The following is a 27,739-nucleotide window of genomic DNA, read 5'->3' as shown; positions in this document are numbered from 1 at the left end:
ACAGAGGAAACTAAGGACATGTTGCCAATTGGTCCATGCACTTGTACACCTCTGAATAGACAACTAATAAAATTCCATCGATTCCATTCCAGCCATTACAATGAGCCCGTCCTCTTATAGCTCCTGCCACCAGCCTCCTCTGCTGTACACTAACTAAATATTAGGCTACATAGTCATGTTGATTCAGTTATAACAACCAGCCAACACCGAAAGTAACAGCTTCCCCAACAGAAATACTTTGGAGGAACTGTAACTAAATACAATATCATACTGAACATAATTGTGATGAATTATACTTAGAAATTCATAATAACTAGGTAGTTCAGGTGACATAGATTATATAGACACATAAACAGTAAGCCTGCAGGAATACATTTTCATAATATAATCTCATTAAAGTGCCCCCATGCAAAACCATACAGGATATAGTAATGTGCTTCAAAACCAAAACATCCACTATCCCAAAATGCACCACGATGCCAGTGTCTGTCTATTGGTCCTCCAAAAACCAAGGGATTATATGAGTCCAAACAAGAAAATTAAGATGAAAAAAACATTACACAAAAAAATGAGTGAGCGAGAGCAGTGGGGGAGATAGGAGAGAGGGAGATAGCAGTGGGGGAGATAGGAGAGAGGGAGAGAGCAGTTGGGGAGATAGGAGAGAGGGAGATAGCAGTGGGGGAGATAGGAGAGAGGGAGAGAGCAGTGGGGGAGATAGGAGAGAGGGAGATAGCAGTTGGGGAGATAGGAGAGAGGGAGAGAGCAGTGGGGGAGATAGGAGAGAGGGAGAGAGCAGTTGGGGAGATAGGAGAGAGGGAGATAGCAGTGGGGGAGATAGGAGAGAGGGAGATAGCAGTTGGGGAGATAGGAGAGAGGGAGAGAGCAGTGGGGGAGATAGGAGAGAGGGAGAGAGCAGTTGGGGAGATAGGAGAGAGGGAGAGAGCAGTGGGGGAGATAGGAGAGAGGGAGAGAGCAGTGGGGGAGATAGGAGAGAGGGAGATAGCAGTGGGGGAGATAGGAGAGAGGGAGATAGCAGTTGGGGAGATAGGAGAGAGGGAGAGAGCAGTGGGGGAGATAGGAGAGAGGGAGAGAGCAGTTGGGGAGATAGGAGAGAGGGAGAGAGCAGTGGGGGAGATAGGAGAGAGGGAGAGAGCAGTGGGGGAGATAGGAGAGAGGGAGAGAGCAGTGGGGGAGATAGGAGAGAGGGAGAGAGCAGTGGGGGAGATAGGAGAGAGGGAGATAGCAGTGGGGGAGATAGGAGAGAGGGAGATAGCAGTGGGGGAGATAGGAGAGAGGGAGATAGCAGTGGGGGAGATAGGAAAGAGGGAGATAGCAGTGGGGGAGATAGGAGAGAGGGAGATAGCAGTGGGGGAGATAGGAAAGAGGGAGATAGCAGTGGGGGAGATAGGAGAGAGGGAGATAGCAGTGGGGGAGATAGGAAAGAGGGAGATAGCAGTGGGGGAGATAGGAGAGAGGGAGATAGCAGTGGGGGAGATAGGAAAGAGGGAGATAGCAGTGGGGGAGATAGGAGAGAGGGAGATAGCAGTGGGGGAGATAGGAGAGAGGGAGATAGCAGTGGGGGAGATAGGAGAGAGGGAGATAGCAGTGGGGGAGATAGGAGAGAGGGAGATAGCAGTGGGGGAGATAGGAGAGAGGGAGCAGAGTGCAATGTGAAAGGAAGAATAAAATGGCAAAGAAAAAAATAGCAAAAGTGAAAAATATCTTTAAATTGAAAATCAAAGTGAATGCAGGCTTGAAAGAAGTCAGATAAATATTAATGCAAATCAAAATACAGATCCTAATATGCAGAAATGAAAACAGGTATTATTAGCATTATAATATAGGAAGGCTGATAGAAAGAGATGTGCACAATGTCCTCAGAGCAACGATAAGTAATAAATTAAACAAAAAGATAAAGTGAACAAGGCAGGAACTTGCGCAAAAAGCTTGGGTTGGGGTGAGGAGTGGGAGCTGGGAGGCATAGTGCCGGGCAGGGTCAAAGTTGAATGTTCTAAATGTCAGTTTGGGGTCACGGTGCTGCTTATTTCTGCCAAAGGTTAAAGATCATTACTCAAGATTCCGAGGGGGCATGTATTAATAAGTGGGGTAGAAACAGAGGGAGAGGGATAGAGAGACACATTCACGCAGAGAGAGAGAGAGAGAGAGCGAGACAGCTTCACACAAACACATACAGTACATACAGGCTACTGCTGTGTTGTTATATACTGGCTTCCCATGGCAGCATGGTTCACACAAACACCACCTCCTCATCATCCTCACACACATACACATACCAGAAACATGGGAAGTGGGACAGTGAAGAGAGGGGAGGGGGGAGTGGAAGAAAGGGGTGGGTGGGTTGGGTTGGATGTTGGTGTCATGTCACGATGCAAAATTGATTTCTGAACCTGGCCAATATTTCGGAGGGGGAGGGGTCACCCGTTCGGCCTCCCCCGTTGACCCCACCTCCATGATGTGTGGCGGCGTCTCAACTTTCCCCGAAAATCAGGACGGACCTTGTAAGTCAGGGGCTCTAGTGATGGAATATATAAATGTGGCCATAAAAGTCAGTTATGACATCAGAAAGAGCTGCTGAGGCAGGGAAAAGGACTTCACAGTCACAATGCATTGACCTTGATTCACCATTCACCTCTGTCTTTGTCTAGATTAATAACCTACAGTATATAAAGCCTACCAGGACACTGGACATAAACATACATGTACATGTTTTCCTCATTATAAGTTCAGAAACTAGGCCTTGTTCCTAATGAAATTACATAAGATCCCATCAAATACATGTCATTTTGTGCTGTAGACTATATGAAAATAAATAGTAGGAAATATTGAACCTTGATAACTTACCTAATAACTTATGCCATACAATATACCAAAATACATTTAAATTATAATCTTACATTTAAATACTGTGTTGTTCCATTCTCCTGTGTTTTTAACTTCTCCTTTCTCAACTTTCTTTACCCCGAACCCCTACCAGTAACCTCGGTGCATGATCTTACACAGACATACTGCATGTTAACGGCTTTGGGGTTACCTGCTCTATTTCCAGATAAATGGGAGAGGGAAAGAGAGAGAGAGAGATGGGGGGGATTCACTTTCAAAAATGAATCTCCTCTCAGCTGCCCCTATCTGCTCTGCTGGGTGTCAGAGGAGATTCCCCTACATGGGCACAGGAGTGGAGTTGGGGAGCTAAATATAGAAGTAGGGTCCTCTGTGTGTGTGTGTTCCATTGTACTGACAAAGAATTTCCTCAAACTTTGTATGACATGTTGTTGTTGATTAGAATAAAATCCCCTCCTAGAAATATGTTACAAACAACATGTGATTCCCCCATATACACATAGAGTAGCTACATATCTTGATTACAAAGTATCTCTGTCTCTCTATCTTTCCTGGACACTACTTCTATAGTCCCACACCTCCAGTCTATCATGTTGTTCTTACCGTGCTAATGGCTGCCAGAGTGTCAGCCCCTTCGTGTTGCGGGCCCTGATAGACTCTGAGCTGGTGATGCTCCTGGTACTCTGAGTTGGGGTGGGCGGAACTATAGTCTAGAGGAGGAAGTCTGCCTGCCGGTGTGGGAGGAGCTTGTCCTGGTGGAGGGTATGAGGGAGGCTGGGCATAGACCTGTGGGAGGGTGGGGTCACCACTGCCGGGGCAGGCCTCCTGCCCAGGGCCTCCCTGGGATTGAATGAGAGAAGAGAATCAGTCAATAATCAATCAAAATAACATTGTCATAGTATCTATCCAACCTAGCTGTAGGATAAACCATATTGAAATTGTAATAGTGGTTGACACTTATTATAAGAAACAAAATAATCAATTACTATCACCAGATTATTCATGAATTACATTAAAAATATACCTTTTTGATTCACAGCATACTGCCCATAGAATAATCTCTAATGTAAGCACAAAGACCTCGGGCTTCATAAAAGTCATAAAAGTCAAAAACTCTTCATAAGAGTCGTTGAGTCTAAAATATCACCTGGGTAATGTCTAATGGTTGAGTGGTGCTGGGCAGTTTAGATTTGCACAGCTGGTACAAAACTAGAGGACCTTAAGAAAGATCCACACTACAGACTCATACCTACAGTACAGCTCACTATGATACGTATACTATTCCTTTTGAGTATTCATTCAGGATTCAGCATCCTTTGGAAAAGAGTATCTGGCAAATATCCAATAGTTTACCACTTATGCCAACTTAATTGTAATGAAAAATCAACTCAGCACAAAACTGATCTCAGACTAATACCTTCAACATCATCATCATCATCTAATCAATGTACCAAATCCATTCCAATCCATTGATTCTTCAATGTACCAAAAATAAACAGCAAGAAAGCAGAGTTCACACAGTGACGTGACCAGTTGTCACACAATGAAAAGTGATAGTGGTGACACAGACACAACAGGAGAATAGATGATTGTCTTACCCTGTCACTGCATATCTGATTCTCTGGTACATTGTCCAACAACTTCCACATGTTTTAATGCCGGCTTCCACCCGCCCACTACACCATAAGTTCTACTTAACCACCAATCACATGACAGGAGTGCTGGGGGGAGGTGGAGCTGTGGGGGCTATGCCAGCTGTGGTCATTTGTACCTGTCAATCCCTTTTAACCACCCCCCCTCCGCACAGAAACACACTAAAAACTTAGGAGCTACACAAAATGTGTAATTTCTACATTAAAAGCTAATACTGTAGCCGTACTTCAACTTGCCTACTAAAAGGCCACCTCTAAGAATACTATCCTTATTATTACCCTGTAATTGCTGACGTACTGCCTTTTAAATATTCCTATGCCTTGTAAATATTCATATCATTCCAATATCTTCTTTTTGACCAGACTCTTTGAAGAGACAAAAGCAGGCAGGAAATATTTGGGTAGTTTTATATCTTTCACATTAAAACACAGTAATAAACTCTTATATCTCTACTCTGAAACCGACCAGCGGTCAACCAGAAGATTGGCAGAGCCATTAGAAGATTTTTATGTTGTCCTTTACAGTTGTAAACATAGTAAGTGTCAAGGCCTATATATCAGACTGGCTGTAATTTAATACAGATTCATGTTGTTCTCTCCAACCTCTTCTCCTCCTCCTCCCCCTCTATCTGTCCATCAGCTGTTGCACTCATCGAATGGGTGAGATAGGACTGATGGTGAAATTGAAGAGGGCGAAGTGGAGGAAAGGTATGAAAGCTGATCTGATCATTAAACCTGATTCTGATACGTAACGCAGGGAGAGTGTCCTACATTCTCATAGGTCTAAGAAGACAGTGTGGCTACTGCAGGTAAAACCACAGCATCAAAGGCCTTACTATACTAAGATATGAACTAACACTCACACTTGTCTTTTCCTACTAGCACTGACTTTGCTGATAACTTCATTTATTGAGGAACAACGTAGTTGCTATAACTGTGATGTGTGGTTGTCCCACCTTGCTATCTTAAGATGAATGAACTCACTGTAAGTCACTCTGGATAAGAGCATCTGCTAAATGACTAACATGTAAATGTAATGTTAAATATAAGATATACTATCTTAGTTCACTAGGAGTGGAAAAGGAACACCTTGTCTGTGTAGGTCTCAGATTCTTCCTATCAAACATCAGGGGTTTCAGTACAAAGTACACAATTTCTCTTGACAGACCACACAGGTGTTCCTCCTATACCTCTGAATTCTTACTTTAGAAATTCCACCGGGAGATGGTCAGGAGTGAGACTGATACCATCTTGAATGTATTAGGTCTCTAGAATAGATTTACAGGCATATCATTTACAAGGTTGGTCATTTAGCACATCATCTTACATATAGTGCTTTCAAATGGGCCAAAACAACAACCATGTAAAAAATCAGAGTAAAACCTTTAAAGATAACATGTTTTTACATGTACTACTCTGCATCCTGTCTGCTGATATTGGAAGGCATGTGTGTTGTATATCTGGGTTTATTCCAGGGTTGACGCATAATCATTCAGAAACTGTCCTTTTAGCTTTCACATGGCAGATCCTGGCAATCAGTACACACAGTCACTATGTTAGAGGACATGTCAACACCGACACACATGCCTGTATTGTGTCCCCCCCCGCCCCACCTCACCCCCCAATATCTGACCTTCCCAAGCTCACACCATACATGGAGAGTGTCTGACAGGGGGAGATAATAGAATCTATTTGATACTAGCACTGGCCACCTTCACACACTCTCTCTCTCTCTCTTTGTCTCCCACTCCCAGTACAGTATTACATTGTCAACAAACAAACATTATACACAGTATCTCTCCATGTGTCTCAACTTTATTCCTTGCAGTCTTTTTTTGATTGCCATTTGTTCCCCTCTGTCCTTCCTCCCCCTATTCAGCTGTCAGGACTCAGGGTCAAAGGTCACCGGCTCTGAGACAGGTGGTTGCTAGGACAGCTGCTGGAGGATTTACACTCCGAAGATGACAGGAAACTGCTGATGTGCCCTTTAAGAGAGCTCATAAAGCAGGGGATACAAACGCACAGACAAAAACACTCACACACCCTATGGTCTACTCTATTCAGTATGTTTACACTGAGTGTACAAAACATCTTTCCATGACATAGACTGACCAGGTGAATCCAGGTGAAAGCTATGCTACCTTATTGATGTCACCTGTTAAAACCACTTAAGTCAGGGTAAATGAAGGGAAGAAGACAGGACAAAGAATGATTTGTAAGCCTTGGGACAACTGAGACATGGATTGTGTCAGTGTGCCATTCAGAGGGAGAATGGGCAAGACCAAATATTTAATAACGGGGTATGGTAGTAGGTGCCAGACGCACAGGTTTGAGTGGGTCAAGAATCGCAACGCAGCTGGATTTCACGCTCAACAGTTTCCCATGTGTATCAAGAATGGTCGACCACCCAAAACACATCCAGCCAATTTGGTACAACTGTGGGAAGCACGGGAGTCAACATGGGCCAACATCCCTGTGGAATGCTTTTGACACCTTGTAGCGTCCATGCCCCGACAAATTGAGGCTGTTCTGAGGGAAAAGGGGGGTGCAACTCAATATTAGGAAGGTGTTCTTAATGATTTGTACACTTAGTGTATATTACATACAGTACAGTAATATGGAACAGGTAATATGATCATAAACACAGATCGTCAGACATTTTACTCCGCTGGTATGTTCTGATCATAGCACAGTACACTGGTCTTCATCCCCTACTTAGGCTACACACTATCAGGATATCAGTGTCCCCCTTATCTGCATGACATGGGAGCCTTCTCTCTCTGTGTTAATCTACTTTTCAAGGAACAGGCTAAAAATACAGGGGCTGTGACACAGAGAGACAAGGAAGACAGATTCCAGACACACATCATATCTGTGCTGGCATTCACCAACGGGTTGTCAGGGACTCTGTCAAACACACACACACACACACACACACACACACACACACACACACACACACACACACACACACACACACACACCTCTGCTGGCACCACTGAGACCTGCAGATTAAATATAACTGCCAGTGTGTCATTGCAATTAAAACAAATGGGTTTGGCCCTATCAACAGTATATCTCATGACACAAATCTACACTGGCAACCAGTTGCTGTGAACAACCACGTCATTAAGCTGTGAACTACTCTGAACTAAACATCATAATTTGGATTATTTTGAAATCTAGTTCAATAAACCACTTTGCTATCATCACCATGACAAACACAAACAGTATCATTTCTAGTGTGTAATACTGGGCCTGAATAGATTTAATCTGAATGTCCCTTTCCATTTCACAAACAGGCCCTCCAACCTGTTGTTTGTGTCATGATGACATGTCATTCCCCGGGCCAGTGATTCAGCATATCCAGTGACTCAAAACCAAACTATCTCAATGACGCTTGAGATGAGAGCCATGTATACAGAATTCAATGGGGGCCCATGTTCACACCAACAGCTATGCAGGATAGTTTGCCCATCTCTGTATGTGGCTCTGGGTCTACTGACAGAGTACTAAGAAAGACATCCAATGCTACACACCCGGCCTAAAACATGGTAGGAACCAGGAGAGAGAAGGAAAAGGCAAACAGAGGGATTGAGAGACAGAGACAGAGGTAGATTACCTGTACTAGGCTGGGGTAACATTGGGCACCCTGGGGATAGACGGGCAGTCCGTAAGGCTGAAGAATCATTGTAGGAGAAGAGAGCATGGTGCATAGCCCGAAAACCACCAGGACAGAGGGAACGGTGGGGAGATGGGAGGACAAGAGAGGGTGAAGGGGGAAAGGGAGAGAATGGTATGCTCAGAGGAGATGAAAAAAACAAGGCAGGAAAATCTAAGAAGTTTGAGTAGAATCCAAGTGATGAAAACACAGAAGGTCCAAGTGAATGAGAGGAAGAGCTGTAAAGTCAGAAGGATAACTGTCAACAGTCAACCTCTCAGCTTAAAACAATTAAAACAAACTCCCTGAACTAAGAAACAGTCAGCCTGTCTAGATAGGAAGACAGGAAGTGGCAGAGAAGTTAGAAATAACACTGCTGTGTGTCTGTCAGCCTGTCAGTTGGTCGGCCTGACAGACAGAAACACATGTAAAGGGTCCCGTTTCAGGGTGTTAGAAATAGTCCCTCTCTCTCTCTCGCTCTTTCTCTCTGCCACCTCCAACCCCCCCCCCCAAGCCACCACTGTCGGAGATTAGTGACAGCTGGGTCTCTTACACTTACACACACACACACACACACACAGCCCCTACATAGGATCCCGGGCTAATACACATAACGTTACACGTTTTTTTTTCGTTTTTTTTAAACAATGTTCAATAACCAAACAGCGGCCTACACAACAGCTCACAAAATAATACATGGCATACCTAGGTGATCCAACGTTCATTCCGTGTAGTACACTAGACTAGATAGTTGTTTGAAAAGTTAGTTGTTCTTGTTCAGCAAGTAAACAGAAACGGTTTTAGTTTGACGAACAAAGCTGTAGTTGTAAAGTTGAACAACAGATGGAGGTATTTCACCAACTGCTGCTTTGAAGTGGTGTCGTCACATATTTTTGGGAAATGTAGTTCGCGGGATCCATATAAATATTGGAGAGATCCAACTTGACTTCCTCTTTATCGTACTGGCCTGTGGGAGACAGGTAATAGCGTATTATGCTCTTTAGTCTGTCTTGTTTTTCCATAGAAGTAGGGTCGCAATGTTGAGAAGTAATGTATTTATACGTTTAGTTGTGCAGTTCGTTTACACCGACCAACATCTTTTGTATATTTTTGGCTTAACTTCTGCCTTATTCGGTCATGTCAGTCGTCCACGCACTGTACAACGTGGTTAGCACGCTAACGTTAGCTAGCTAGTAAGAGTGAGCTAGCGCCGGCACGTTACTGTGCTGTAGTCATCTCTGCATCTTAAAAGCTTTACCCTTTATCAAACTACATTTACAATTTAAAGTTGTGTAGGTTGGGAAACCAATTCCTTAATATAAATGTTATTTGACGCTAGTTAAATGGCTAACACGTTTCCACTTGGTTTCGCCAGCCAAATTACGGAGTACCACTATCGGAGCCTGTCAGTGAACCGACCCTGATCCATACAATTAAATGTACTTGTATTTTGATAATAGCGTAACTGTCTTATGTTAAACATGTTAAGTATTAATGGGTGTATGACTTAAGATGGTCTGCAGAAAAATTAACATGGGTTGGAATTCAGTATAATCACTTGTGTAATCGAAATGTTGGAACTGAACAGCCATATCAATTATTATATTCCTCAGGCACTTTGATCCACCATGCCCGTTGCCAGGAGTTGGGTTTGTCGCAAGACTTACGTGACACCCCGCCGCCCCTTCGAGAAGTCTCGTCTCGACCAGGAGCTTAAACTTATCGGTATGTGTGCAAATAGCAGGTTTTTGGTTTATATTGAATCTGCTGGTCTCTAAATACCGTGTCATTTTTTTCATTAAATTAACTTTAATCTCTCAGGGGAGTATGGTCTGAGAAACAAGCGTGAGGTGTGGAGGGTGAAGTTCACCCTGGCCAAGATCCGCAAGGCCGCCAGAGAGCTGCTCACTCTGGATGAGAAGGACCCCAAGCGTCTTTTTGAAGGTACACCACAGCTAGATTGTTCTCTGAACTATATTTTGACTGTAGAAGTCCTTTGAGCTGTTAGCTAGTGCGATATCGGCCAATGATTTAAATATTCGATATTCAGATTGTCTGTGTTGTCAAGAATTCCTCGTGAATGAGGCCGTCAGTCAGATTTCCAGATGCCTTAAATCGGGAGTATTCAGATTTTACCTTAAGAGGTCCAGATTACTGCTGGTTCTACCTGAATTAATTGCACCCACCTGGGGTTTCAGGTCTCAATCAGTCCCTGATTAGGGCCAGTTTAACGGGCCCTACTTTGATCAGTGACTGAATTGCTGCATCCTGTCTCCTAGGTAATGCCCTGCTCAGGCGTCTGGTGAGGATCGGTGTGCTGGATGAGGGCAAGATGAAGCTCGATTACATCCTGGGCCTGAAGGTGGAGGACTTCTTGGAGAGGAGGCTCCAGACTCAGGTTTTCAAGTTGGGCCTTGCTAAGAGCATCCACCATGCCCGCGTTCTCATCCGCCAGAGGCACATCCGGTAAGCTGTTGATGTTCACTAGATGGCCATGCTAGAAAGGACAAGTCGATAGATCATTACATAGGTCTGTTATTTTAAATAGGCTCTGATGAACTTGAGTGGTTGTTAAACCATTTGTAACATGTACATTTCTAAAATTCTCTCGCCTATATTAACTGTTCAGGTAACTGAGGTGAAACTGCACAACTCACGAGTTACTTTCTCAATCCTTAGAGGGCCTCACAAACGATAGCTCACCCCTGAGTATGGTTTAACATTTCAGCAAGGTCAATTCGGTAACAAACCGTATACCTTGTCAATGACTGCCCAGGGCCAATCCTGCCCATCAAGAGTAGGCAAACCAGTTTCAGCAAGGTCAATGCAGTAACAGGCTGTGTGCCTCGTCTATAAGCCTGCCCAGAGCCAAGTGAGAGGCAGACTGCTACGGTCTTATTTGCTGACAGGTAATGTATGGAGGATTGCACCTCAAGCAGATGTGGACCAATGGTCACAGCAAACTGTCAAGTGTATTTGACTTGTCAGGCAATTGCATGGTCTTCAATTTAGTTTGGTTAGAGTACTTATCCTCATCAGGCAGGCCGATGATTACAATTCATATGCAGACTTCCTGTGGTGTCAAGAATTCCTCGTGAATGAGGCCTGTCATTGATGCCAAATTATTCCCATGTAGATGGTTATTTGTCTATGATATTAAGTGGGGAGGAACAAACCACTCATTGAGATCTCCTTTCTCTCCAGTGTGCGCAAGCAGGTGGTCAACATCCCCTCCTTCGTGGTGCGCCTGGACAGCCAGAAGCACATTGACTTCTCCCTGCGTTCACCATACGGTGGCGGACGCCCCGGCCGTGTCAAGAGAAAGAATGCCAAGAAGGGCCAGGGTGGTGCTGGGGGAGCTGATGAGGAAGAGGAGGATTAAAATGGAGGCTGACTGACACTTCCTGTTTTTCAATAATAAAAACATTTGACCACAAATTTAAGTGATCATTTTTACTTGATATGTGGTGGAAACTAAGCTAGGTAAGGTCTCTGCACAATGATTGACTTCATGTAATGGCTACATTAATTTTGACTTTTGCTCAGTTGGCTATGGGAGTGACTAAACAGGTGTAGAGTAGACAAACTAAACTGCTTGCTTATGGGGTGTTCCCAACAGTGGAGAGAAATAAATTAAAAGTAAACCTGGCTAACCATAACTTGACTAGAGACATGGTACCAGGTTGTGTGGGGGTATTAAGGAATTTAAGTAGATGGTAAGTGACTAGGCAATGGGATGAATGGTGAGAAGTCAAGAGGACAAAAGGTGAATGCAGATCATCTATAGCTATTGGGGCGGCAGGGTAGCCTAGTGGTTAGAGCGTTGGCCTGACTGCAGTTCTACGTTGTAACCGACCTAATGGCCACTGGCATGCCGGAGAAGTGTGCCCTTCATGGATGAATTCCGGTTTCAACTGTACCGGGCAGACGGCGTCATGTGGGTGAGCGGTTTGCTGATGTCAAGTTGTGAGCTGTGCCCCATGATGGTGGTGGGGTTATGGTATGGGCAGGCATAAACTGGAAAAATGAACTCAATTGCATTTTATACATGGCAATTTGAATGCACAGATACCATGAGGCCCATTCATTGTGTTCAGTTTTTTTACCATCGGGATCCAACATAAGCTTGTTTTATGCCATTGTAACTAATGTTAAACATTTCATATTATGGATATTTGTTCCTTGCATCCATAGCTGTCTGAATGAGTTTACATTTCTCCAGCCCCATAAAGGAGTGGGGGGATGACTGCCTTATCATTTTAACTGCAGATTGGCCTAAATTTCAAGTGTCAAATTTATGAATCATCAATCTAACTAGGCTGTATGATAAAACATGCATTTTACCTACATTTCTTCCCCATGAATCCACAATCTTATTGGAGTGTTATGGCAGACAAAGCACTTAGCCTGTGCTATTTGCTTATTCTTGAGACAGCCTACAGGGAGGTCAGATCTGGTAGTGTGGTGCCGGGACAACCTCAGCAAGACAAAGGAGCTGATCGTGGACTACAGGAAATGGAGGGCTGAGCATTCCCCCGTGCACATTGTTGTGGAGCAGGTCGAGAGCTTCAAGTTCCTTGGTGTCTACACACACGTTTAGATTTGGCATGGGCCCTCAGAACCTCAAAGTCCTACAGCTGCACCATTGAGAGCCTCTTGACTGGCTGCATCACCACTTGGTATGGGTACTGCTCAGCATCCAACCGCAAGACGCTCGAGAGTAGTGCTTATGGTCCAGTACATAACTTGGGCTGAGCTCCCTGCCATCCAGGACCTCTAACCCAGGCGGTGTCAGAAGGCCCTAAAAATTAAGACTCCAGCCACCCAAGACAGTTCTGATAACATGGAGAACTGATGCACCAAGTCTGGAACCAATATGACACTGCACAGCTCCTACCCACCTGCTAGTTAACCAATTATTGTTTTTACCTTTAACTAGGCAAGTCAGTTAAGAACAAATTCTTATTTTCAATGACGTCCTAGGAACAGCGGGTTCAAATCAAATTTTATTTGTCACATACACATGGTTAGCAGATGTTAATGCGAGTGTAGCGAAATGCTTGTGCTTCTAGTTCCGACAATGCAGTAATAACAAGTAATCTAACTAACAATTCCAAAACAACTGTCTTGTACACAGTGTAAGGGGATAAAGAATATGTACATAAGGATATATGAATGAGTGATGATGGTACAGAGCAGCATAGGCAAGATACAGTAGATGGTATTGAGTACAGTATATACATATGAGACAAGTATGTAAACAAAGTGGCATAGTTAAAGTGGCTAGTGATTCATGTATTACATAAGAATACAGTCGATGATATAGAGTACAGTATATACGTATGCATATGAGATGAATAATGTAGGGTAAGTAACATTATATAAGGTAGCATTGTTTAAAGTGGCTAGTGATATATTTACATCATTTCCCATCAATTCCCATTATTAAAGTGGCTGGAGTTGAGTCAGTGTCAGTGTGTTGGCAGCAGCCACTCAATGTTAGTGGTGGCTGTTTAACAGTCTGATGGCCTTGAGATAGAAGCTGTTTTTCAGTCTCTCGGTCCCAGCTTTGATGCACCTGTACTGACCTCGCCTTCTGGATGATAGCGGGGTGAACAGGCAGTGGCTCGGGTGGTTGATGTCCTTGATGATCTTTATGGCCTTCCTGTGACATCGGGTGGTGTAGGTGTCCTGGAGGGCAGGTAGTTTGCCCCCGGTGATGCGTTGTGCAGACCTCACTACCGGAGCCCGACCACTGCGGAGCAGTTGCCGTACCAGGCGGTGATACAGCCCGACAGGATGCTCTCGATTGTGCATCTGTAGAAGTTTGTGAGTGCTTTTGGTGACAAGCCAAATTTCTTCAGCCTCCTGAGGTTGAAGAGGCGCTGCTGCGCCTTCTTCACAATGCTGTCTGTGTGAGTGGACCAATTCAGTTTGTCTGTGATGTGTATGCCGAGGAACTTAAAACTTGCTACCCTCTGTGTTAACTGCCTTGTTCAGGGGCAGGGGCAGAACAGATTTGTACCTTGTCAGCTCTGGGATTCAAACTTGCAACCTTTCAACGCTACTGGTGACAAGCATGTGTAATTTTTTTAGACATGTTAGGATGTGCATCTCTGTTCAAAGGATGTAGCTAAACTTCTAGAGTAAACGTACTCACGTTTAAAATCAGGCCGACATTCAATATAGTTAACAATCCCTGGAACAAATATTCAAGCACAGTGATGATTTGGTAAATCCCATTTCCTACTACCGCAACAACGTGTCAATCACAACCAAAACCCCGCCCATGGACACTGCCCACTCCATAAATGAAGGCAGTACACTTAAAAAATAATCAATAATTCTGCTTGAAATGGTTTGGAATTTTACATTAATATAGAGAACCCATTGATTCTTGAGGAATATTACTTAATTTCTCATAAGCTTTGTTCAGCTGTCATACCCAATGATACAGTATACACTGAACAGAAATATAAATCAATATGTAAAGTGTTGGTCCCGTGTTTCATGAGCTGAAATTAAAGATCCCTGAAATGTTCCAAATGCTTTTCTATCAAATTTTGTGCACACAGTTGTTTATATCCGTTAGTGAGCATTTCTCCTTTACCAAGAAAATCCATCCATCTGACAGTTGTGGCATATCAAGAAGCTGATTAAACAACTTTATCGTAACACAGGTGCACCTTTTTCTGGGGACAATAAAAGGCCACTCTAAATATTTGTCACACAACACAATGCCACAGATACCTCAAGTCTTGAGGGAGTGTGCAACTGGCATGCTGACTGCAGAAATGTTCAATTGAGCTTTTGCCAGAGAATTGAATGTTCATTTCTCTACCATAAGCTGCCTCCAACATAGATTTAGAGAATTTGGCAGTATGTCCAACAGGCCTCACAACCGCAGACCACATGTTGCCAGGCCAGCCCAGGACCTCACCTGCGGGATTGTCTGAGACCAGCTCATTAAACTTTTTTGTTTGTTGCAAACCTTAGACTTTCTGCACAAACTGTTAGAAACCGTCTCAGGGAAGATCATCTGCGTGCTTCATGATGTATAATAGGCCTATCTGCTCTGCTCTGAAGGTTCATTGTAAGTGAAATGTGTGTGGGTGTTATTGTTGCTGTAGGTCCTCCAGTGAAGCAAGAGCAGCTGGCGGTGAGACATTAGTGATGGGGGGGAAGAAATCCATGCAGTTACATACGAGATATTATTTTTGACGATATGTTGTATCGTTTTGACAATATCGCAATGATTTTTTTGCACTGGTTGGCTGTATCTGCAACACAACTCCAGTATTTTTTCTTCATAACGTGTTCATCTTCTTTTTAAATCCGGAGCCGATTTGTTTTCAGCACTTACTTCCATGACTGATTACAACTTGTGTTCTCAATGGCGGTCCCTTTGCAGCAGACATATGGTGAGCAGTATGTTTGGAACATCGAATCGCAAAAAAATCACATTATCGAATCGCAATACATATTGTATCAGCTCCAAAGTATCGTGATATTATCTTATCGTGAGGTCCCTGGCAATTCCCAGCCCTAAGAGACATTATTCAAAATGTACAAATGATATACAGTTGAAGTCGGAACCTTACATACACTTCGGTTGGAGTCATTAAAACTCGTTTTTCAACCACTCCACAATTTTCTTGTTAACAAACTATAGTTTTGGCAAGTCGGTTAGGACATCTACTTTGTGCAAGTCATTTTTCCAACAATTGTTTACAGACAGATTATTTCATTTATAACGTACTGTATCAGAATTCCAGTGGGTCAGAAGTTTACATACACTAAGTTGACTGTGCCTTTAAGCAGCTTGGAAAATTCCAGAAAATGATGTCATGGCTTTAGAAGTTTCTGATAGGCTAATTCACAATATTTGAGTCAATTGGTGGTGTACCTGTGGATGTATTTCAAGGCCTACCTTCAAACTCAGTGACTCTTTGCTTGACATCATGGGAAAATCAAAAGAAATCAGCCAAGACCCCAGAAAAAAAATTGTAGACCTCCCCAAGTCTGGTTCATCCTTGGGAGAAATTTCCAAACGCCTGAAGGTACCACATTCACCTGTACAAACAATAGTTCCCAAGTATAAACACCATGGGACCACGCAGCTGTCATACTGCTTAGGAATGAGACACGTTCTGTCTCCTAGAGATGAACATACTTTGGTGCGAAAAGTGCAAATCAATCCCAGAACAACAGCAAGCAAAAGACCTTGTGAAGATGCTGGAGGAAACAGGTACAAAAGTATCTATATCCACAGTAAATTGAGTCCTATATCGACATAACCTGAAAGGCCGCTCAGCAAGAAAGAAGCCACTGCTCCAAAACCGCCATAAAAAAGCCAGTCTACCATTAGCAACTGCACATGGGAGGACATTTTTGGGAGAAATGTCCTCTGGTCTGATGAAACAAAAATAGAACTGTTTGGCCATAATTGTTGTTATGTTTGGAGGAAAAAGTTGGAGGCTTGCACGCTGAAGAACACCATCCAAACCGTGAAGCACGGGGGTGGCAGCATCGTGTTTTGGGGGTGCTTTGCTACAGGAGGGACTGGTGCACTTCACAAAATAGATGGCATTGTGAGGTAGGAAAATGATGTGGATATATTGAAGCAACATCTCAAGACATCAGTCAGGAAGTTAAAGCTTGGTCGCAAACGGGTCTTCCAAATGTACAATGACCCCAAGCATACTTCCAAAGTTGTGGCAAATGGCTTAAGGACAACAAAGTCAAGGTATTGGAGTGGCCATCACAAAGCCCTGACCTCAATCCCATAGAAAATTTGTGGGCAGAACTGAAAAATTGTGTGCGAGCAAGGAGGCCTACAAACCTGACTCAGTTACACCAGCTCTGTCAGGAGGAATGGGCCAAAATTCACCCAACTTATTGTGGGAAACTTGTGGAAGGCTATCCGAAACGTTTGACCCAAGTTAAACAATTTTAAAGGCAATGTTACCAAATACTAATTGAGTGTATGTAAACTTCTGACCCACTGGGAATGTGATGAAAGAAATAAAAGCTGAAAAATCATTCTCTCTACTATTATTCTGACATTTCACATTCTTAAAATAAAGTGGTGATCCTAAGTGACCTAAGACAGGGAATTTTTACTAGGATTAAATGTCAGGAATTGTGAAAAACTAAGTTTAAATGTATTTGGCTAAGGTGTATGTAAACTTCTGTATGTGACATACAGAACTTAACTATATGCACTTGTTAATGCATACACAATCACCTCACATATAGGTTACGTTTTCCCGAGGCTTTCAGCAATATCTAAAAGGCCTCGGTTCCACACATTTCTACTGCATTGGGCTAAATCAGGGTCACATAATGTTTCTTGGTAGTCTTAAACAAATCTCCTTTGAAACTAAAATACACACCCCATACACATGGTAATGGGCTTAAAAAACAAAGACCCCTGTACCATGTCACGTAGGAGTTGAAATGTATTACATTCTGACATTGCATGCCATTATGTTATTTTTATTTAAATTAATTCTGAAAAATATGAATAACAATCCAGGGCTACTGTTGTAGTTAATTATGTTGCCTTCACATTCACAACATGGCCCTGTGACCCCTGTCTTTGCAGGACACTTTGGCGGTGGTGTCCAGTCCTACTTCATGTTCCTGCGCTTCCTGGTGGTGCTCAACTTCCTGTTGTTTTTGCTGATTGCTGGGTTCGTCCTCATCCCCAGTATCATGTTCAGATCCACCAGCACCAGTAACATGACAGTGGACAGCACTGGTAAGGCCAGCATTGGAGGATGTATTTTCAAACCAGGCCTATGATTGGTTAACGGGTCATGGCATTGGAGTGACATTCACCATCTCTATTCCAGTCCAGTCTATTAACATTATTCTGTGTATCTCCAATATAAAACAATATCTTCTCACTGTTCCCTGTAGCAGTATCATAGCAACAGATCTGCCTTAAGAGGATGGGCTTTTAATTGAATTGAGGGATTGAAACTGCAAATATTGCAGCAGTTGTTACTGGTATTCTCTCACGGGTTTGAGAATGGAGTCCCTAACAAATTAGCAGATTATGGAACTGAGGTATTCGGTGGGAAACATGATCAAATGTGACCTTGGCTTATCTTCAAACAGCTGAGAATATGTGTGGTGTGTGTCTCAGGTCTAGAGGAGTGTAGGGTCTATGATCCAAATCTTCAAGGTCTGGTGGTGTTTTACCAGTACTTCCTGGACTTACTCTCTGGAACGGTGAGAAAACACAACGTGTAATCTAGTCCTGTGTACCACTGGTTATAGATATACTGAATACAGCAGAGAACAATACTTCTCTGAAGTTCATTATGCTTCAACGCCATACAACACTCCTTCCATGGCCTCCAACTGCTTTTAAATGCTAAGTACATGCTCTTCAACCGATTGCTGCCCACATCCTTGCTCCCGACTAGCATCACTACTCTGGACGGTTCAGACCTAGAATATGTGGACAACTACAAATACCTAGGTGTCTGGTTAGACTGTAAACTCTCCTTCCAGACTCACATTAAGCATCTCCAATCCAAAATTAAATCTAGAATCGGCTTCCTATTTCGCAACAAAGCCTCCTTCACTCATGCCGCCAAACATACCCTCATAAAACTGACTATCCCACCGATCCTTGACTTCGGCGATGTCATTTACAAAATAGCCCCCAACACTCACTCTACTCAGCAAACTGGATGTAGTCTATCACAGTGCCATCTGTTTTATCACTAAAGCCCCATATACTACCCACCACTGCGACCTGTATGCTCTCGTTGGCTGGCCCTCACAACATATCCGTCACCAAACCCACTGGCTCCAGGTCATCTATAAGTCTTTGCTAGGTAAAGCCCCACCTTATCTCAGCTCACTGGTCACCATAGCAACACCCGCCCATAGCACACATATTTCACTGGTCATCCCCAAAGCCAACACTTCCTTTGGCCGCCTTTCCTTCCAGTTGTCTGCTGCCAATGACTGGAACGAATTGCAAAAATCTCTGAAACCGGAGTCTTATATATATATATATATATATACTGCTCAAAAAAATAAAGGGAACACTTAAACACAATGTAACTCCAAGTCAATCACACTTCTTTGAAATCAAACTGTCCACTTAGGAAGCAACACTGATTGACAATACATTTCACATGCTGTTGTGGTCAGAAACAGACTCCATGAGGGTGGTATGAGGGCCCGACATCCACAGGTGGAGGTTGTACTTGCAGCCCAACACCGTGCAGGACGTTTGGCATTTGCCAGAGAACACCAAGATTGGCAAATTCGCCACTGGCGCCCTGTGCTCTTCACAGATGAAAGCAGGTTCACACTGAGCACATGTGACAGACGTGACAGTCTGGAGACGCCGTGGAGAACGTTCTGCTGCCTGCAACATCCTCCAGCATGACCGGTTTGGCGGTGGGTCAGTCATGGTGTGGGGTGGCATTTCTTTGGGGGGCCGCCAGAGGTAGCCTGACTGCCATTAGGTACCGAGATGAGATCCTCAGACCCCTTGTGAGACCATATGCTGGTGCAGTTGGCCCTGGGTTCCTCCTAATGCAAGACAATGCTAGACCTCGTGGCTGGAGTGTGTCAGCAGTTCCTGCAAGAGGAAGGCATTGATGCTATAGACTGGCCCACCCGTTCCCCAGACCTGAATCCAATTGAGCACATCTGGGACATCATGTCTCACTCCATCCACCGCTTACACCACAGACTGTCCAGGAGTTGGCAGGAGCATGCCCAGGCGTTGTAGGGAGGTCATACAGGCACGTGGAGGCCACACACACTACGGAGCCTCATTTTTTATTTATTTTTTATAAAAAAATATATTTTACCCCTTTTTCTCCCCAATTTCGTGGTATCCAATTGTTGTAGTAGCTACTATCTTGTCTCATTGCTACAACTCCCGTACGGGCTCGGGAGAGACGAAGGCTGAATGTCATGCGTCCTCCGATACACAACCCAACCAGCCGTACTGCTTCTTAACACAGCGTGCATCCAACCCGGAAGCCAGCTGCACCAATGTGTCGGAGGCTACACCGTGCACCTGGCAACCTTGGCTAGCGCGCACTGTGGCGGGCCGGGTGCGCGATGAGACAAGGAGATCCCTACCGACCAATCCCTCCCTAACCCGGACGACGCTAGGCCAATTGTGCGTCGCCCCACGGACCTCCCGGTCGCGGCCGGTTACGACAGACTCTGATGGCACAGCTGGCGCTGCAGTACAGCGCCCTTAACCACTGCGCCACCCGGGAGGCCCTGGAGCCTCATTTTGACTTGTTTTAAGGACATTAAAGTTGGATCAGCCTGTAGTGTGGTTTTCCACTTTAATTTTGAGTGTGACTCCAAATCCAGACCTCCATGGGTTGATAAATTTGATTTCCATTGATCATTTTTGTGTGATTTTGTTGTCAGCACATTCAACTATGTTTTTTTTTAAAAAGTATTTAACAAGAATATTTCATTCATTCAGATCTAGGATGTGTTATTTTAGTGTTCCCTTTATTTTTTTTGAGCAGTGTGTATATATATATATATATATAATTATTTTTTAAACAATTTTTACCTTTATTTAACTAAGGCAAGTCAGTTAGGAACAAATTCTTATTTTCAATGACGGTCTAGGAACAGTGGGTTAACTGCCTGTTCAGGGGCAGAACGACATCTCCCTCAGTAACTTTAAGCATCAGCTGTCTGAGCAGCTTACCGATCACTGTACCTGTACACAGCCAATCTGTAAATAGCACACCTCATCCCCATATTAATACTTACCCCTCTTTCTCTTTTGCACCCCAGTATCTCTACTTGCACATCATCTGCACATCTATCACTGCAGTATTAATGCTAAATTGTCATTATTTTCACCTCTAGGACCTATGTATTGCCTACCTCCCTACTCTTCTACATTTGCACACACTGTACATAGATGTTTATATTTTTATTTTATGTTGTGTTATTGACTGTATGTTTGTTTGTAACTCTGTGTTGTTGTTTTTTGTTGCACTGCCTTTATCTTGTCCAGGTCGCAGTTGTAAATGAGAACTTGTTCTCAACTGACCTACCTGGTTAAATAAAGGTGAAATAAAAAAATAATGTACAGTCTGTCTGCTTGTGGGTTTGTGTCATTTTGTGAGTTTATGTCAAGTCTGGCACGCTTCTAGTCTCGTAGGCTCCACTCTCACCACTTCCCACCCTCCACCTATCACCCTCTCCCAGGGTTTCATGGAGTACTCCTACATGTTCTATGGTTACTATAACAACACTGTGGCAGAGAGCAGTGGCTTCCACTACAACCTGCCCCTGGCCTACCTCCTCACCTCCGTCTTCTACTTCGCCTTCTGTCTCATCTGCATCATCGCATGGTACCTTCTGGAATGCCCTACACTTCCATCTGCATAGAAATAAAATGGATAGAATGGACATTAACCCTAATGACTTACTGACCCCCCCCCCCCCCCCCCCCACACACACACACACACACACACACACCACACCACACCACTCTGATTGGTCCCTTATACAGCATGGGGAGTGCACTTCGCATTGCTGTGGCAACAGGCAGAGGTCCTGCCGGCAGTTACAGCAAGATGGTGTTCACTGGCTGGGACTACGGTTGCCAGGGAGACCTGGCCACCAAACTCAAACAGAAAAGCATCCACTACCAGCTACAGGTAGGAGCTCTGCCTCTTACTGCAGGGTCACTGAAGATGCACTCCTCTTTCCTCCCCTCTAATTTCTCTGTATGATCTCTCCCCTCTATTCCTCCCATCTCCAGTCTCTCTCCCCTCCTCTATCTGTCTCCTCCCTCTGTCAGGTGGACCTGGAGGCTACAGAAAAAGGCTTTGTCTCTAACCTTAGGTCAGACAGTGGGTCTGTGTTCTCTACGCATCAAACTCATGCTCGTCTCCCTCGGTCCTCATAGGAGGAGCTTTCTTTGGCATCTTCAAGGCTACTGTCTTTAGCCAGGTAAGTCAAAAACACAAAGAAACCAAACAAAAACTACTGATTGAATGTTTGTCCTTTCATCCTCTCCATGTCATATTGAGTAGGTACAGGGAGGTGGGTAACTCAACAAATGGGAGGCCCATATCTGCATAGACTCATATGGTCAGCATGGGTTATTTCCATGTGTTCAGATTCCTGTACATAACATTCTGACTGTGTTTGTTGCATAAACATTGCTCTCCTCTGTCTCCCTGTCCTGATATTGTGGTGCTGTGTTACGTAGCAGCTCTAGCCGCAGTCTATGGGAAGAGTGTTGATCTGCTAAAGGCCCAGCTTAAACTGGTAAGTGATGGATGGGGAGAAATCCTACATGACATGATACAAAAAATATATGTTTGAAACAAAACCAAGTCTATGGCCCATACTCAAGCTTAACCTTGTATAACAGTGTGTTCAACTCTAACAGGAGGGATGTGATAAGCAGTTCCTGGTCAAGCAGAATGAAGAGCTGAGTAGAGAGATGGGGGTTCCAACAAGGGACCAATTGGACACATTTGACACTGGTGCAGCAAACTGACTCAGACACCAGGCTCAAACCCACGGCCCATATCCCGGCCCAAGGCACTTCTTACAGATTTGAAAGGCTTAGATAGGTTTTGCATGTGGCAATAGCACATCTACAACTTCACAAATCACTTTACAATTGTCACTCTAGTGTACGATAGCTACATTTGAGGCAAAGTTGTACTTATTATGATTGAGTGGTGGTTGTCTCACCTAGCTACGGTATCTTAAGATGAATGAACCAACTGTAAATCCATCTGGATAAGAGCTTCTGCTAAATGACTAATCTAAATAATCAAATTTAGTTTGTTACCCTATTTCTCTCTCATAATACCTGTAACATCAATTGCCATGTTCATTGCCTTTGCATTCTCTTCCTCACCTCTTGCCTAAACATCAGACTGTGACCGTGTTTACACAATGGTTATTCCGTGTGAAAGAAGTCGCCCTAAAAAAGAGGCAAGAGTCTCTACAAGCCAGAATGTTGAATAAAATTATATTTACACTTATCGGTTGTCCGTCCTTTTGACGGTAGGAAGTGGAGATAAAATATCCACAGGAAATACTTGTTGCTGCGGCGGTAGGTTCTGTCGACCGAAGCACGTTCCCTCGCAGTCAGCTGGGTGTGATTTGTGGAACGTTCCAACAGGAATCTGTTCCAAAAAGTTCGTAAATAACAAGGTTGCCAGCAAACAACGGATACAAAATTGTATAGCGGCAGAATAAGATACCGGGTAGGGAGTGGGCTATTTCATTTAGTTTCTAACTCACCACGTTTATTCCGAAAAATGTCTGTCCTCACTCTGGTAGCCTATGGACAAACATTAAGAATAAACTACGTGGTGAGTTGATGCCTATTCGGCAGCTAGTTAAATAGGTGAATTTATCATGCTACGTTGAAAACAACATTATACTTTACGAAGTTTTTGGAACAGATTCCTGTTGGAACGTTCCACAAATTATAGCCACCCATCAGCTAGAAGTGCTTGTGAAATTTGCCAGTTGATTGTGTGGGACATCGTTCGGTCTGTGATTCAGTTAAGCTCGGCCATTACTTGCATATTGGGCAAGTGTTTGTCATGTGCGAATTGTGCCAGTACTGAAAATACAAACGAATATGCAGACCAGTCCAGTGTATTGAAAGTTAGGTTAACACTTCCCTGTTGATATTTTGCCTGTTTACTTCCCAAAATAAGAACACAATCAGCGGACAACAGGTAAAGCAAGTTGAAATAAAGATTATTCAACATTCGGACTTGTAATGGGACTGCTCGGGAATGCTGAACCTACATGTTCGATACAAGAGTGTAAGTCTTTCACTCTCGGATTCCAAAAGAGGATACCTCTACCCCACCTTTATAACATTAAATGTGTTTATTTTTCTAAATTGATTTAAATATTGTTTACATATATGTTTAATGTTCTTCAGTTTAACAAGTTCTCTCTCTCATATATATATATATATATCAGTATCTTGTGTATGTAGATCTCTGAAATAAATACACAATTATAAGGAACAAAATGCTAGTATTATTATTTCTGTCATGTGCAACGTGCGCCCCCTGCTGACCCGTGAGAGAACTTCTACAAAATCGATCTAGTCACGTAGACGTTATGACGTAATACTATTTTCGGGTGTATGTTTCCGGTTGTGGTTGAATAGCTCTTTTGTTGCTTGTTTACCTTTCAGATGTGTTAAATATATTTTCTTTGGTTTTATGCAAATATTTTATTCAGTCGGTAACAGCTGTACAAAACCCAGTGTCAGAATTACATCTCTGCGATTGAAATAGCTGTTAAAATGTTGTTGTTTTTACAGGAAATAGGTTAAGGCTAGCTAACGTTAGCTAGCTAGCGAACTGGAGTTACAGTAGAGACTGACTGAATTGCAAACAACAGAAGTCAGGGTATGTTACGTTTTTGACACATTTTTGTTTAACTGTACAAGCCCTGGTCAAAACAAACACTCAACTTCAGAAGACAAATGAATATTCTACCAAAAAAGAGCTGGCATGTTCGCAACAAGGACAACGTCGCGCGCGTGCGCCGGGACGAGGCACAAGCCGCAGAAGAGGAGCGAGAGGTCCAACGCCGTGTGGAGCGAGCAGAGCAGGAGGTAACCATAGCAACGTTGCCTCCCCAAATTGATACATTCCTCATAATTGATTTAGCATGGTCTGAAGTGACAACCAAACTTTGTGTGAAACGATGTATGACAGGTGCGATTTTTTTAAGAGAAGCGATGTAAGAGGCATTGTTATAATAGTATCAAGTCATACAAGTGCATATAATGTGTATATATGCTTCATTATTGCAATTGAATGTTATGTAGGTAAGTAACCTCTTTGCTGTAGGCGCGAACAGAGCACCTGAGACAGAAGTCACGAGCTGCACTTCAACAGTCTGGAGCATGGAAGGATGAAGGAGAGGGAGGTGAGAGAGGAGGGGAGGGGAGTGGAGGAGTGGTGGAACACCTCAATCTATTTCCTCTGGAGGAGTCATCTGAGAAGAAAGGAAATGCAGAGTACCTCAAAGACCAGAAAGATGAAAAGGTGACCTTCCTGTCATTCTGTTATGCTTTTCCCCCTTCACCTGTGTAGAAATCAAGTTTCTTTGTGCACATGGCTACTGTTTTTTTCATCACGCTCTAGGTAACACACTTCAAAGCTTTTCTCCAGTGGATCTAGCCAGCCAATGACAGTGCCTGGTTTATTTAGTCCAGAGACATTTCTAAACAGAGATTGGCCAATTCAGTTTAAGATTTTGAATGTAAACGGGTACCATGTTGGCAATTGAGAATGCATATTGGAATTTAAATATCATGGAGTGTTCGGTGCTAATATGGAAGATTTTTGAACAGATTTAATGGACTGATGCTTATCACATCAATGGAAGGATCAGAGAATGATCTGTGAATAAATGTATTGAACTTTCCAAATAGTAATAGCTGGTCCTGATTCCTCCCGTCACAGATCATTACTTTGAATGATAATATTCTACTTATTCTAATGCTATGGTGATTCTGTTTTTTTAGGAGCGCGAGGAGCGTGCTATTGGTCTGCTAGTGTCCCTAGGCCCCCAACCCGGGACAGAGGTAACTCCATGGTACATGAAAACAGGCCAGGAAGAAGAGAAAGACAAAGAAAAGGAGAAAGAGAAAGACAACAAAGGAAAGAGACTGCCACTCAGTCAAGAGGAGAAGGAGAAGAGAGACAGACGACTGAAAGACATGCTGGACCCCTTGAAAGAGATGAAGAAAGCACTGGCGGTGAAGGATAGAAAAGAACATAAGAAGAAGAAGAAGGAGAAGAGGGATAGAGGGGAGAGGAGAAGCAGTGGTGGAGAAAGGTGAGAAGTTTGAATCTTTATCAAGACTAGGTGTCTTGTCTGTATGTCTGGGGGTGTTTTGTGTTTCTTTGATCAATCATAAGACCAATTAGCTTTGACCTAAAGGGGCAATCAGCAGTTGCTACATACATTTTTAGAATTCTAAATTAATGATGTGTACCAAATCATTCTTGAAGAATATAAGTTATAAATGCCTCATTAGCTTCGTTTAACTGTCATACTGCATCAGAACTCTGTTTGCAAACCAAGTATATGTAAACAAATACTATATTGCCCCAACTTTGTTATAACTATAATTGTTTGTATGGTCAGTCCTTTCATCCATAGCTCTGTCTATAATTTTGTGTATGGTCAGTCCTTGCATCCATAGCTCTGTCTATAATTTTGTGTATGGTCAGTCTTTGCATCCACAGCTCTGTCTATAATTTTGTGTATGGTCAGTCCTTGCATCCATAGCTCTGTCTATAATTTTGTGTATGGTCAGTCCTTGCATCCATAGCTCTGTCTATAATTTGAGTGGTTACATTTCTGTCTATAATTTTGTGTATGGTCAGTCCTTGCATCCACAGCTCTGTCTATAATTTTGTGTATGGTCAGTCCTTGCATCCATAGCTCTGTCTATAATTTGAGTGGTTACATTTCTTCAGCTTTTTACCGAATAGGGCAGGGTGGCTCTTTGTTATTGTTTCAACTCCACTTGGATGCATATCCAAGAGACCAAGTACACAGAGCCAAGTGTACTAGAGCACAACCAAGTGTACTGAGCCTCTGGATAAACATGTATGGTTGATGGTAACCACCTCTTCTCTCTTTTCTAGCTCTATTGAAAGGTTGCGAGCGGAGCGACTGCAGAGAGAGGCGGAGGAGAAGAGGAGAGCCCAGGCTCTGCTGGACCAGAAGAATGGAACAGGGAAAGAGAAGGAGCGACCAAGGGAGACAGAGGAGAGGGAAATGCCGTACAACAGTGCTTATTTCCCAGAGCTGGCCCGCAAGAGGCAGAGGAAAGACCGCAATGCCTGGAGAGATGGCATCTTTTGAAGTCATACATCATGCGATCATTGTTTGGGCAACGGACAGAGAACATTGAGGCATTCAAGATACATTTATTAGTATGTGAAAGACGCCGAAGACTTCGACAAGGACTAGAGAGCCTGGAAGGTTATTCAGTTGTATCCTAAGCAGACTTATTAATGTTTGTTGTCATTGAATGAACAATGCTATTTCTAATGAGGTAGAAAAAGAAAGGAAACCAATCAAGAGATTTGGGACAGCTGAGTTGGAGTCTGTCTGGCACCCTGCTCAAGTGTGAGACAATACAGAGATCATTTTGCTCCACAACACAAGACCACTGTTCAAGTTGGAGTGTGTTGGATGTTTTACTATTGATGGCAACATTGTGTCAATTCAAGTCTGTCAAGTCTTTTTTGTTTCTGATAATAGCATGTGCCAATTTAGGAGGTGTGTGTGTGTACATGCATCTGTTCTATTTCACTATCTGATGTAGACAGAGTTTAGGGTGGTTGGCTCAACTATTATTGCACATTTTCCATTTCAATTAATTCAATAAAACTGTTAGGCCTGCCAAATAACAAAATCATGTTTTCTCCGTTATTTAGCTTATTTTATACATACCCCATATCCATGCACCACCCACATGATTAACCTAAAACATTTGAATATAGCAATTCCAATAGATTGT

At 43.3% G+C, this 27,739-nt stretch overlaps 3 protein-coding genes and 1 long non-coding RNA gene across 52 annotated transcripts in view; 3 read left to right on the top strand and 1 right to left on the bottom strand.

The window, feature by feature from the left end:
- The window catches only part of LOC110536807 (RNA binding protein fox-1 homolog 1-like), a 15,914-nt gene extending 6,914 nt beyond the window's left edge, over nt 1-9,000 (bottom strand). For 8 of the 47 annotated variants that reach the window (XM_090191113.1, XM_090191145.1, XM_090191122.1 and 5 more), the window contains exons 1-3: nt 8,134-8,602; nt 3,463-3,699; nt 2,409-2,533 (exon numbers count right to left, since the gene is read on the bottom strand). Coding sequence is in view for 27 of the 47 variants with exons in the window: in XM_021622537.3 (XP_021478212.2) it covers nt 3,463-3,699; nt 8,134-8,220 (324 nt within the window). In the remaining 20 variants the exon portion in view is untranslated. Of the gene's footprint in view, nt 1-2,408; nt 2,534-3,462; nt 3,700-4,457; nt 4,548-8,133; nt 8,626-8,877 lie in introns of those variants that run through there. The other 39 variants (XM_090191109.1, XM_090191139.1, XM_090191125.1 and 36 more) reach the window with 13 other exon arrangements.
- A 785-nt stretch (nt 9,001-9,785) lies between these two features.
- Nucleotides 9,786-11,610, top strand: LOC110536796 (small ribosomal subunit protein uS4). Of its 2 annotated transcripts, XR_016484710.1 has the most exons (5): nt 9,786-9,897; nt 9,994-10,116; nt 10,452-10,638; nt 10,852-11,081; nt 11,377-11,610. XR_016484710.1 is itself a non-coding variant. In XM_021622480.3 (4 exons), exons 1-4 carry the CDS (start codon nt 9,801-9,803, stop codon nt 11,552-11,554), a joined length of 585 nt encoding a protein of 194 aa, XP_021478155.1. In that variant the 5' UTR covers nt 9,786-9,800; the 3' UTR covers nt 11,555-11,610. The 2 variants fall into 2 exon arrangements, 1 of the variants encoding a protein (XP_021478155.1); XM_021622480.3 differs by lacking the exon at nt 10,852-11,081.
- A 10,239-nt stretch (nt 11,611-21,849) lies between these two features.
- LOC149984889 (uncharacterized) lies at nt 21,850-23,198 on the top strand. Its single transcript, XR_016484658.1, has 3 exons — nt 21,850-22,149; nt 22,412-22,470; nt 22,595-23,198. It is a non-coding gene; the product is annotated as an uncharacterized LOC149984889 (long non-coding RNA).
- Nucleotides 23,199-24,286: 1,088 nt separating this feature from the next.
- On the top strand, nt 24,287-27,634 carry LOC110536773 (leukocyte receptor cluster member 1 homolog). 2 transcript variants are annotated; one of them, XM_036940549.2, is made up of 4 exons: nt 24,287-24,808; nt 25,047-25,244; nt 25,727-26,040; nt 26,859-27,634. In XM_036940549.2, exons 1-4 carry the CDS (start codon nt 24,677-24,679, stop codon nt 27,076-27,078), a joined length of 864 nt encoding a protein of 287 aa, XP_036796444.1. In that variant the 5' UTR covers nt 24,287-24,676; the 3' UTR covers nt 27,079-27,634. The 2 variants fall into 2 exon arrangements, with proteins under 2 accessions (XP_036796444.1, XP_090047114.1); XM_090190988.1 differs by having other exon boundaries at nt 24,312-24,808; nt 25,025-25,244.
- The last annotated feature ends 105 nt before the right edge of the window (nt 27,635-27,739 follow it).

Source organism: Oncorhynchus mykiss, chromosome 2 (genome assembly GCF_057628025.1).
Source record: "Oncorhynchus mykiss isolate SJ-2025 chromosome 2, ASM5762802v1, whole genome shotgun sequence".
NCBI lineage: Eukaryota > Metazoa > Chordata > Actinopteri > Salmoniformes > Salmonidae > Oncorhynchus > Oncorhynchus mykiss.
The sequence above is the reverse complement of the archived record's forward strand: the minus strand, read 5'-3'. Positions and strand labels throughout refer to the sequence as shown.

Bases quoted from the DNA above. Each gene is read 5' to 3' on its own strand.
- LOC110536796 (XM_021622480.3), top strand. From the start codon at position 9,801: ATGCCCGTTGCCAGGAGTTGGGTTTGTCGCAAGACTTACGTGACACCC. The intron at 9,898-9,993 runs GTATGTGTGCAA...TTAATCTCTCAG, and splicing joins CCAGGAGCTTAAACTTATCG to GGGAGTATGGTCTGAGAAAC. The intron at 10,117-10,451 runs GTACACCACAGC...CCTGTCTCCTAG, and splicing joins CCCCAAGCGTCTTTTTGAAG to GTAATGCCCTGCTCAGGCGT.
- LOC110536773 (XM_036940549.2), top strand. From the start codon at position 24,677: ATGAATATTCTACCAAAAAAGAGCTGGCATGTTCGCAACAAGGACAAC. The intron at 25,245-25,726 runs GTGACCTTCCTG...CTGTTTTTTTAG, and splicing joins AAGACCAGAAAGATGAAAAG to GAGCGCGAGGAGCGTGCTAT. The intron at 26,041-26,858 runs GTGAGAAGTTTG...TCTCTTTTCTAG, and splicing joins AGAAGCAGTGGTGGAGAAAG to CTCTATTGAAAGGTTGCGAG.